Source organism: Arachis ipaensis, chromosome B08 (assembly GCF_000816755.2).
Source record: "Arachis ipaensis cultivar K30076 chromosome B08, Araip1.1, whole genome shotgun sequence".
Taxonomy (NCBI): Eukaryota; Viridiplantae; Streptophyta; class Magnoliopsida; order Fabales; family Fabaceae; genus Arachis; species Arachis ipaensis.
Window position 1 is genome coordinate 116,676,004 of NC_029792.2, and position 12,921 is coordinate 116,688,924.

A 12,921-nucleotide genomic window follows, 5' to 3' on the forward strand; every position below is an offset into this window, starting at 1 on the left:
CCTTTTATTAAATGTAATTGAGGTATTTCAGACTTATGATTCTTATTTAGCTTTTTTATATTCTTGGCTTTAATTGATTAACTGGAGGCTCTTGAGTTATTAAACTTATCGTGATTGTTAATTAATTCCTCTAATTGACTGGAATTCCACTAACTCTAGTCTTTCCTTAGGAGTTGGCTAGGACTTGGGAATCTAACTAATTCGTCCACTTGACTTTCCCTTGCTTTTGTAAAGGTTAACTAAGTGGGGTTAAACTCAATTCTTATAAGAGTAACAAGGATAGGACTTCCAAATTTTCATACCTTGCCAACAGTTTTATTAGATATTAATTTATTAATTCCTGCAATTTATTTTCCTTGTTCAAACCTTTCAAAACCCAAAAACACTGTTTTCCATAACTAATAATAAGAACACCTCCCTGCAATTCCTTGAGAAGACGACCCGAGGTTTGAATACTTCGGTTTATAAATTTTACTGGGTTTGTTACTTGTGACAACCAAAACGTTTGTATGAAAGGACTTTTGTTGGTTTAGAAGCTATACCTGCAACGAGGATTTATCTACGAATTTCTAGACCACGGAAAAATTCTCTCTTCAAAATGGTGCCTTTGCCAGGGAACTGCAAACGTGTGCCTTATTATTGGTTATTGTAAATATTTTTTTCTTTTACTTGTTTATTTGTTTTTGTTTTTCCCTTTTATTTCTATTAGCTACTATGAATTCTCACCCCTCTCGCTTTGAGTTTGGTTCTAAATCTGTTGAAAGGAGTGGAAGCTATAACAGGAATGTGCATCAAGGTCTAAGCAATCGAAGATGGATGGAGCCAAGAGGCCCTGATCAACCCTTTAGGAAATAACACCCTCCAAGATATCATGGGCAATGACCACTCTACAATGCATACCAAGCTGATAGATATGGTGGACCCCCTTGTAATTACCAACAAGCCCCACCCTGTGCTTATAGACCATCCTCTCAACGTAGCTTTGAACCACTACACTCACAAGTTCCTTTTCACCATTCACCACCGTATGACCCTTATCCACCACAATTCCAATCCAATTACTCCCAAGAACCACCACATTCTTATTATGAACCCTCTCTCCCAACCAATGAACCCTCATACCCACCCCAACCTCCAGTGAATGACAAACTTCGTATTCTTCTTCAAGGGCAAGCGAAGATGCAAAGGGGCGTACTGGAACTCACTATTGCCTAAACTGAGGTAGTAAATATAATAGCTTCCCGACATCTGAGCACTCAAAGTACTCCAATTGCTACATGTGGAGAATCTAAAGAAGAGCGTAGCATGAAGGAGACACTAGAAACTTCGGTGGACAATGAGGAGCATGGCTTTGTATTGGAACAAGTGGAGGAAGCCATGATAGTTATAGAGGAAGAAGTGGTTGAAGATTTAGGAGATGCTGAACCTCCATGGGAATCGAGAACTGTAAAGGATTCCGCTGAGAAGTTCGAAATTGATGCCAAGGAGGATAGTGCATAACCCCCAAAGCATTTACCTTGTGAAAAATTGGATGGAACAGACCAAGAAATTGATTCCATAGGCAGTGATGACCATGAATCAAGCTCTCCTAGTCATGAACTTACATCTGCAACTGAACTCCCTGAGCCTGAAGAACCTCATCCAAGTGAATATGAAGATGATGTCGAGGTAGATTTCTCTCAACCTCCAGCTTATGACTTGAGTGACGAGGAAGACATAGAAGACTTTGATCAGGACGCAGTTGCAGTTGAAAAATTTTGCAAAGAAGTGGAGGAGTTCACAGAAGAATACAAGGGAGTAGAGCTTATAGAACCACTGGAAACATCTATCCCAAGGCCATTACCACCTAATACAAGCTTCAAGTGGGTACAATCCTTAACCTTTATCTTTACTTTTCCACTTGAATATGGTTTGCTTGAAACAGATGGCCAGCTTAGAGCTCTCTGCGGCTTTAAGAGTAAGAGGGAAATGGCTCGTGCTCAGAGCTGGTGTGCAAGATTCAATAAGGTTCCACGCTTTAATTTGAAGTGCACGGATTGGTACCAATTTCAATTGAATGGGTCTCATAAGACGTTTGGTCATCTTGGTGAGAATACAATTTCTAAACTGCCCGGATGGAAGAATATAGATCAAGACGAAGGCGGATTTAAAAACAAAGTTTGGGATCCTGAAAAATATTCTGACATTCGTCACCCCGGGAGCCTGAGAATCTGTTTGAAGCTGCTCAAAAGCTTCACATGCCTAGTTTGGGACCCCGGAGGCTGTTGGCATACCAAACATTTGGTGGAGATTTCTGGATCAATTTAAGCATAAGCCACCATAACAGGAAGCTCATCAAATGTCCAACTTAAGGACTTTAACTAAAAGTGCTAGGTGGGAGACAACCCACCATGGTATGGTCGTTTCTTTTTCAATTTTATTTCGTGTTGTTTGTTTTTTTTATTACATTATTTTCATTGAACCTGGATATTATTCACAGCATCTACATTAGCATTGCATATTGCATAATTGCATAATTAAAAAAAAATGCACGCGACGCGTAAGCATCGCTGACGCGTCCGCGTCACAAAGTGCATTAGGAAGAAAAGGAAAGTGAATAGAAAGTCACACGAAAGCGTGGCTGGAGGCGTGCCTTTGGCACAAATTGTTCCACGTGACCGCGTCACTAACGCATTCGCGTCAGTTGCAAAAAATACCTCCCACGCGTCCGCGTCACTCACGCGAACGCGTGATCTGGAAATCGGCGTAAAAATCCAACGATCAGAAATCTGGGCTGGAATCATGCGGCTAGTGTGCGTTTAGCACAAAACGGCCCACACGTTCGCGTCACGTCACTTGCAAAACACTCATCCCACGCGAAAGCGTGAGCGACGCGTCTGCGTCGCATGGATATTATGGCCCCTAAATGAAGACAAAGAGTTGCGCTGAAATGACGCTGGAAGTGTGCGTCTAGAACAAATTTCAGCGACGCGGTCGCATGCCTCACGCAACCGCGTCATTCATCTTTTACCCATTCCACGCGATCGCGTCAATCACGCGACCGCGTCAATCCCATTTCGCCCTATCCACGCGATCGCGTGCCCCACGCGTTCGCGTGGATTTGAAGCGCCGCCTCCCACCATCACAACCCCCCTCCAACCCACAACCCTCACCCCCTTCTCCCTTCCTCTCCCCCTCACCCAACCCAAACCCTGCCACCGCCCCTGCTCCACCACCACGCCGCCGTGCCCCCCCAGCGCCGCCGCAGCACCATCACCTCTGCTCTTACACATACCAGGTTCCGCCGAGCGCCAATTTCTCTATCACTTGTAGTTATTTGCTTATTTTTTAGATTATGTTCGGATTAGGCTAGTTAGAGATACATGTTTGTAGTGGATTCTAGGTGGTTAGGTAGCTAGGATGTGGTTAGTGGCTTTAGGCCTGATAATTGTGCCGTTCTTGCTACCTGTTTTATCTATTTCGTAATTCTGATTTTGTTGTGATACTCATATTGTTCACACATTGTTCTTCCATGTTTCTTGCTGCTGTTAAGACTGTTCTTTACTGTTCCTACTGTTTGTGTATATTTGTAGCTTTATTTAAATTCATATGAACTGTTTTCCTTGCTGTTTGTTTCTGGGATCATCCAATTTCAGCCGAAATGCTGCCCAATTTTCTACATATTGTTTCATTTTCATTCATGTATTGGTTTTGGCAATTTTTCATTTTGCATCACTTAGCTATAACCACACCAATTCATGAATACACAGGCTCGCATTCTTATTCCTTTCGATTCCCTGGTTACTAAACTTGCATTATTGATTATTTCATTTTAATTTTTACCAACTTTTGTATCTATCTGAATTATCATCAATACACTGAAATTTTTGTTTGAATATGAGTTGATTATTCTTTAAAATTCTGAATTTATTGTTACCTAGGAAACATTTATCAATGCCCCTCACTTTAATTTTCTGTCTCCTAACTCACTGATTTCCACCTTCTAACCTCTTTTTCAATCCTAACCGATCTAACTTTCAAACTTCTCTTTTTGGTTTTTAACTATTTACTTTAACTTTCTAACTCAAGGCATGATTATTATTTTTCCTAATTAACATGATTTCTACTTAGATTACATTTTGGATTGTGATTTTTCATCTCAGATTTCTAACTCAAATACATTCCATAATGCACATATACTTAACTCATTTCATAATTCTACTGCTCTTTTGCCACTATGTGCTTATATTGTTATTATTCTATTTGCCTACTTGTTTTCCTGCTTTGTTCTTCAATTATACCCGGGAATTTCTGCTTTTCAGGATGTCTGACCCTCAGCGCAAAGGAAAAGGCAAAGCAACCACTGGCAAACAGAAAAGAGGCGAATCCTCTATGTCCATCATCGACATTATGCATGATGACTCCTAGCGAGAGAAGCACTTTACCCCGCAGGAGAAGGCTGACCAGCTCCTCACTGGCAATGATCAAGTTAAATTTGCAAACAGATACTATGAGCTGAAGTATCCAGTGTTTGCCACCTCCAGGAACCTATACCTGGAGAGAACTCTGAAAATTCCAGAAGAACTACAGCAGTACACCTCCGAACAGATAAAACAGAGAGGCTGGTTCTTCTTGGAGAGAAACTTGACAGAGGTCAATGCTTCCTGGGTCAGAGAGTTTTACTGCAACTATTTCAAGACTACCCTGGATGCAGTGCACCTCAGAGGGAAACAGATTTTGGTCACTGAGGAAGCCATTGAGGACATCCTCCACCTTCAGCCTAAATCAGATCAGCCTGACGGTTACCAAAAGGCTGAAGAGGACATGCGCTTTATGAGATTTGACTGGGATGCTGTCAAGTAGAGGATCGCCCTTGATCCTACTGTCCCATGGGTCATGGGAAAGAACACAGTGATGCCTAAGGGAACCAAGCTGATTTATCTGAATGATGAGGCTCGGCTCTGGCACTAGATTTTGAGCAACTATGTGATGCCGAGCACTCATGAGACGGAGCTGCCCGCTGCTATGATCACCCTCATCTGGTGTGTGATGGAGGGTAAGGACCTGTATCTTCCACAATTCATCCAGTATTACATGGCCAGGGTCCATGTCAGAGGCACTCTCCCTTTCCCTTATCTGATCACCCAGCTCGGCCGTCGAGCTGACGTGCCTTGGGAGCTTACTGATGAGAAGCCACCTGTTGCGAACTACAAGAAGATTATCCCTCACAGCAGGAAGTTTCAGGCTTTAGGCCAGAGACTCCCATTCCTCACCGCTTCTGATGAGACTGCCACACCTTCAGCTGCCCCTTCTTCATCCACTGCTGCACCAGCTACCACCACTGCACCTCCACCTGCCTCAGAGCCCATTTACCACCTCGTGCACCGCCTATTTCAGCAGCTGGACCAGATGGAGCGCCGCAACTGGCGGCGATATGAGAGATCTGAGCATCGCAATATGCGACGCTATGAGCACCTCAAGTTGATGATCCGATCTGACGGCGACATCCCCTCCGAGCCTGACACACCATCAGAGCCATCTGAGGAGGAGGCGGACGAGCATGAGGAGGAGACACATGCACAGAGAGAGGCTGAGCAGGCAGGACCAAAGCAGGCTGCACCACAGCATGCGGAGCCACACCAGATTCAGGCCGCAGACCCAGAGATTTCTCTACAGTCAGCACCTCCACTACAGCAGATAGACCCTCCTACACTCATCCAGTCTGCAGACCCTCAGGCCACCACAGAGACTCCAGCAACCCACCCTTCCAGTGATGACACCCCTTCATACCCAGCTTGAGTGAGCATCGAGGACGATGCTATATTTTAAGTGTGGGGAGGTCGCCATCCCTGGCGTATCTTTTTGGTGAACCACTACAGACTCTTTTTATCTTATTTTGTTTATTTTTCTGTATTTTTATCTTTATTTTTATTTTTATCTTTCAGTACTTGCACATTGTTCTTTTGCTATATTTTTACTTTATTTCCACATTTTGTACTTTAGTCTATATCTTAGACATTTAGTTTAGTTTGCAATTCCAAACTTATTAGTTATAGAATATGTGGATTAATTAGTATAGTTTACCCTTTTAGCATATAATAGTTTAGTTTAATTGAAAATAAAAAGGAGTAAACTAGAAACTTTAGTAAATTAAAACAATCCACACACCTTGTATATATAGCATTACATGTTAGTTAGTTAACAATATTTCATCAAGGAGAAACACTAAGATTTTAAGGGCCACCCTAAGATTTACAATGAGAATAATGGGAACTCTTGAATTCTATTTGCATGACATGTATAACTGATATATGATTTTTGAGCTAGAGAACACACAGCCCGTGAGTTTTGAGCCTAATTGTATGGTTACATTCAAACCATAAATTTTATTCCTGTGTGTTTTACCCTTCTTTTTCATTCTGATGTTCTTTACTTTGTTTTAATCTATATGTCCAATATAGAATATAGATACATACCAAGAGATGATTGAGGCCATCATTTGAATTTTTCCTCACTTATCCCAAATTAGCCTACCTCTTACATCACCCTTGTTAGCCCCCTTGAGCTTTTTAATCCCCTCTTGTTCTATAAACCACATTACCAGCCTTAAGCAGAAAAACAAAATAAAAATCCCAAGTTGAATCCTTGGTTAGCTTAAGATAGATATTGTGTACAATTTAAGAGTATGAAATTTTATGGGAACATGGGATGATAGAAACAAAGTAAGAATTTAAAAAGAATAAGTTGTTTCAAAAACAAAATTTGGGAAGCATGCTCATGTGAAATCAAAACGATTGAATTACCATGTGCATTGATAAAATATATATATATATAAAATTTTTTTTCAAGTATTTAAATAAAGGGGATACAAAAATTCTCCAATTGCAAAATAAAAAGAATCAATGCACATGAGACAGAATTAAATCTAATGCATGAGTCTGCAATACAAAGTGGGAAAATTTGGACAAATAGGTTAAGGAACTTTAATTTATATGAAATATGTATGTTAGGTGAGATCTTAGACTAATCAAGAATTCACTTATTAACTCACTTAGCCTTATACATATACCCTTACCTTTACCTTGGCCCCATTACAACCTTGAAAAAGACCTCATAATTTTTGTATGTCTGTATTCCATATTTGTTGATTGATTAGATGAAGAACAAAGTTATAAAAAGTAAGGATAGAAAAATAATGGAGTGATTAACCTAATAAACACTGAGTGACTAGAGAGTAAACACAAAATTCAGTGAGGGTTCAATAGCTCATCACCATATATCTCTGTTTAATTGTTAAGTGTCTTGCAAGTTTGTGAAATATTTTTACCCATCTCAATTGTAAAAGTGCTTTAACATTATCTAAGGTTTGGCTATGCATATATGATTCCTTGAGGATATAAATTAATTTAACTACATGTAAGTTTTACATACAAGTGAATAATAACTAGAATTGCATGATTCATTTAGGTAGTTTGCATTTAGAATAGATTGCATTGCATGAAATTCCACCACTTTACCTTACTCTTTATCTTGGATTTAGCATGAGGACATGCTATTGTTTAAGTGTGGGGAGGTTGATAAACCCATATTTTATGATATATTTTGTGCTCAATTTAAGTGATTTATTCAATCCTTCACCCACTTATTCATGTGAAATTGCATGGTTTTACTTTCCCCTTCCTTATTATGTGATATATGTGAAAAAACATGTTTCCTATGCTTTAAAAATATTTATTTTTAATTACCTTTTATTACCATTCGATGCTGTGATTTGTGTGTTAAGTATTTTCAGGCAGGAATGATTTAAAGGATGGAAAAGAAACAGACAAAAATGGAAGAAAAGCACAAAATGGAGTTTTTGAAGAAACTGGCAGCGACGCAAACGCATGGACGACGCGGCCGCATGCCTAGCGCGAAAAGGCAGTGACGCGAACGTGTGACTGACGTGGACGCGTGCCTTGAGCAGAACACAAATGACGCGTACGCGTGACCGAAGCGAACGCGTGATAAGGAAAACTCCAGATGACGTGACCACGTGACCCACGCAGACGCGTGACAGACGCCACGCACCAGAAACTGCAGAAAACGCTCCCAGCGATTTCTAGAACCCTTTTGACCCAGATCCAAGTCCAGAAAGCACATATTAGAGGTTATAAAGTGGGGAAATGCATCCATTCAGAGGAGGTCGATCATTATTCACTTTTCATAGTTTAGATGTAGTTTTTAGAGGTTTTAGGATTAGGATCCCTCTTAAAGGATTTAGGATTTCAACTCTTCATCGGGTTCAATATTTCTTTTACTTTATATTTCTCTTTTATTTTCAGATACTTTAATGCTCTCATTTAATTATTTATGTTGCCAAATTAGTTTATGAACTCTTTATATTTTTGGATTAATTTCCTTTTATTAAATGTAATTGAGGTATTTCAGACTTATGATTCTTATTTAGCTTTTTTATATTCTTGGCTTTAATTGATTAACTGGAGGCTCTTGAGTTATTAAACTTATCGTGATTGTTAATTAATTCCTCTAATTGACTGGAATTCCACTAACTCTAGTCTTTCCTTAGGAGTTGGCTAGGACTTGGGAATCTAACTAATTAGTCCACTTGACTTTCCCTTGCTTTTGTAAAGGTTAACTAAGTGGGGTTAAACTCAATTCTCATAAGAGTAACTAGGATAGGACTTCCAAATTTTCATACCTTGCCAAGAGTTTTATTAGATATTAATTTATTAATTCCTGCAATTTATTTTCCCTGTTCAAACCCTTCAAAACCCAAAAACATTGTTTTCCATAACTAATAATAAGAACACCTCCCTGCAATTCCTTGAGAAGACGACCCGAGGTTTGAATACTTCAGTTTATAAATTTTATTGGGTTTGTTACTTGTGACAACCAAAACGTTTGTATGAAAGGACTTTTGTTGGTTTAGAAGCTATACCTGCAACGAGGATTTATCTGCGAATTTCTAGACCACACAAAAGTTCTCTCTTCAAGCAGTGATCACCACAAAGATGTTGATAATGAAGTTCATCGCTGATGACAGATCCGTGGGATCCATAAAAGGAGACCTGAAAATGGTAGTCGCTTGCGACAATGCCAACCTCTCCTTAAGAAAGAAATCTAAAGAGGCATCGGGGGTGTTCCTTGCCGACTTGGACGCCAGAGTCAGCGACAAGCCGTGACCCGAGCCGGAAGGGAACTTAGAGAGATTCAGGGTCGGGGACACTGAGGAGAAGTTCACCTACATGAACAGAAACCTCCCACACGACCTAAAGGGACCCCTAATAGAAATGATCAGAGCTAATGGCGACCTATTTGCATGGATGCCAGCCGACATGACGGGGATAGACCCCCAAATCATGTCACACCACTTGGCCGTGATGGCGGAGGTCAGACCGGTGGCTCAAAGGAGAAGGAAAATGTCGCAAGAGCGAGCGGAGGAGGTGGCCAGGCAGACGGCTAGCCTACTCGAAGCAGGATTTATTCGAGAACTCGACTACTCGACATGGCTGTCGAATGTAGTTCTAGTGAAAAAGCACAATGGGGAAATGGAGGATGTGTGTGGATTACTCTGATCTCAACAAAGCATGCCCCAAGGACTGCACTCGTCGACGCGGCGGCGGGGTATCGGTACCTGAGCTTTATGGACGCTTATTCAGGCTATAATCAGATACCGATACACCGGCCTGACGAAAAGAAGACAGCGTTCATAATGCCGGGAGGGATATACTGCTATAATGTAATGCCATTCGGCCTGAAAAATGCTGGGGCGACGTACCAAAGGCTAATGAACAAGATATTTAGTGACCTCATAGGCAAAACGGTGGAGGTGTATGTAGATGATATCCTCACAAAGACCATCCGGCCTGAGGACCTCTTTAGCGACCTGGGAAATGTGTTCGCCTCCCTCCGACGACACGGTATGAGGCTCAACCCACTCAAATGTGCCTTTGCCGTGGAAGCAGGAAAGTTCCTAAGGTTCATGATAACCCAAAGAGGGGTCGAAGCCAACCCAGAAAAGTGCCAAGCAATACTCCAAATGAAGAGCCCGGGCTTTGTCAAGGATGTTCAGAGGCTATCAGGTAGACTCACCACCTTATCCCGTTTCCTTGGAGCGTCGGCGGCTAGGGCGCTGCCATTTTTCAACCTCATGAAAAAAGGGATAATGTTTGAATGGACCCCGGCGTGTGAGGAAGCATTTAACCATTTCAAAGAGATCCTCGCAACACCACCCGTGCTCGGGAAGCCCAAAGTCGGAGAACTGCTCTACCTATACCTGGCCATAACGGAGGAAGCGCTGGCGGCAGTTTTGGTATGGGAAGAAGGGAAGGTTCAACAACCAAACCGCTCTACCTGTACCTGGCCATAACGGAGGAAGCGCTGGCAGCAGTTTTGGTACGGGAAGAAGGGAAAGTTCAACAACCAATTTACTTCGTGAGTAGAGCACTGCAAGGAGCAGAATTAAGATACAGCAAGTTAGAAAAGCTGGCTCTGGCACTGCTAACCTCTTCCCGAAGACTCCGGCAATACTTCCAGGGTCACCAAGTGGTCGTGAGAACGGACCAAGGAATCCGCCAAGTGCTCCAAAAACCCGACTTAGCGGGAAGAATGATGACTTGGGCCATCGAGCTATCTCAGTATGATTTGCGATATGAGCCCCGACATGCGATTAAGGCACAAGCAATGGCAGACTTCTTGGTAGAAGTAACGGGGGACTCAACCGAGGAGGAGGACATACGGTGGAGGCTCCACATGGACGGAGCCTCCAACCAAACATCCGGAGGTGCCGGGATCATCTTGGAAAGCCCTGCCGGGGTCATATACGAACAATCAATCAAGTCCGAGTTTATCGTGTCGAACAACCAAGCAGAGTACGAAGCCCTCCTGGGCGGCTTGATCTTAGCTCGGGAAGTCAGAGCTACGAAGCTAGAAGTGTGCAGTGACTCACAGGTCGTCACCTTGCCAGTAAATGGAAGCTACCAAGCCAGAGACTCGCTATTACAAAAGTACTTGGAGAAGGTCAGAGAGCTGAACAAACAATTCGAGGAGGTCGCAGTCCAACATGTTCCAAGGGAAAGGAACACACGGGCAAACCTCCTATCCAAGCTAGCGAGCACAAAACCGGGAGTCGGAAACCGGTCCCTCATTCAAGGCATGATAAAAGAACCAACAGTTGCCCTCCACCTAACAAAGGTAGGCCCCTCCTGGATGGACCCCATCACTGATTTCCTAGAAAACGGCAAACTCCCCGACGACGAGAAGGCAGCCAAAGCATTGAGAAGGGAGGCAGCCAAATATGCGATTATACAAGGTCAACTGTTTAAAAAGGGACTCAGTCAGCCCTTGCTGAAGTGCCTGCATCCCGATCAAACGGACTACGTACTCAGAGAAGTCCATGAGGGGTGCTGTGGTCACCACATCGGGGGAAAAGCCCTAGCAAGGAAGCTCATCCGAGCTGGATATTACTGTCCATCGATGATGATGGACTCCAAAGAATTCGTGAGGAAATGCGTCAAGTGCCAAGAGAACGCCAACTTCCACAAAGCGCCGGCAACCGAGCTAAGCCTATTGACGTCCTCCCGACCTTTTGCACAGTGGAGAGTCAACCTGCTCGGACCTTTCCCGGTAGGCCCGGGACAAGTTAAATACCTCATAGTCGCTATCGACTACTACACCAAATGGATAGAGGCTGAACCACTGGCCAGTATATCCTCAGTCAATTGTCGAAAGTTTATGTGGAGGCAGGTGATAACTCGATTCGGCATCCCGGAAGTCGTTGTCTCTGATAATGGGACACAGTTCACCGACAAGAAGTTTGTGGAGTTTCTCACCGGTCTAGGCATAAAGCAGAAATTCTCCTCGGTAGAGCATCCCCAAACGAACGGTCAAGTTGAGGCGGCAAATAAGGTTGTATTGTTGGGCCTCAAGAAGCGGCTGGATAACAAAAAAGGTGCATGGGCCGACGAACTCACCTCGGTTCTCTGGTCTTACCGAACAACTGAGTAGTCGTCCACAGGAGAAACCCCTTTCTGCCTGACGTACGAGGTAGACGCAATGATACCTGTAGAGATTGGTGAGCCGAGCCCACGACTACTCCTGAAGGGAGTAGAGGAAGCGGTGGAAAAGGACCTAGCAGATGAGGCTAGGGAGACGGCCCATTTGTCAGAAATAGCACTAAAGCAAAGAATGGCCCTACGCTACAATGTCAAAGTGCTCAAGAGAGAATTTGAGCAAAATGACCTCGTCTTGCGACGCAACGATATCGGGCTACCGACCCAAGGGGAAGGTAAACTGGCGGCAAACTGGGAAGGCCCCTACAGAGTCAAAGAGGTGATTGGCAAGGGCGCCTACAAATTAGAGAAGCTTGATGGCAAGGAAGTCCCGAGAACCTGGAACGCAGGTAACTTGAGAAGATTTTATTCCTAGCTCAAACACGCCGATTAGGCGACCTGACGAGCTCAGCGATTTACTTTTGTTAAATACTTATGGCAATAGACTTGTTTAATTATCGATTAACGTTTACTTGTCAAAATTACTTTCCCATTTGCTCTTCTCTATTTACACATCCCACGACAACAAGTTCCTTATAATACATGTTAAACGGGACCACGATACGGTGCCCCGGGACTAATCACCCCGGGAGCCAACTAAGCTAAAGCCATAACAAATGACTACAGCAATAGTAAAGCCATGACTTGGCTTCGTTAAACTACCAGCATAACGGTAAACGAACGCAAGCGACAAGCCTATACCAACAAAACGGTAACAAAACAAAACAAAAACGTTCTACCGATAAGCAGGGAAAGATGATAATCACAAGCCGACCAAGCGACTACCAAAGTTATTAAAAAGTTAGTTCCACAAGTTCTACAAACAAAAATACAAAAGGTACAAGAGATCATTTCTTGGGCATATCAACGATTTTGCCATCCTTAATTG

The 12,921-nt window shown here is 42.8% G+C and overlaps 1 protein-coding gene across 1 annotated transcript; it reads left to right on the forward strand.

Moving 5' to 3' along the window:
• On the forward strand, positions 10,594 to 11,988 carry LOC107611602. Its single transcript, XM_016313512.1, has 2 exons — positions 10,594 to 11,361; positions 11,578 to 11,988. Exons 1-2 carry the CDS (start codon positions 10,594 to 10,596, stop codon positions 11,986 to 11,988), a joined length of 1,179 nt encoding a protein of 392 aa, XP_016168998.1.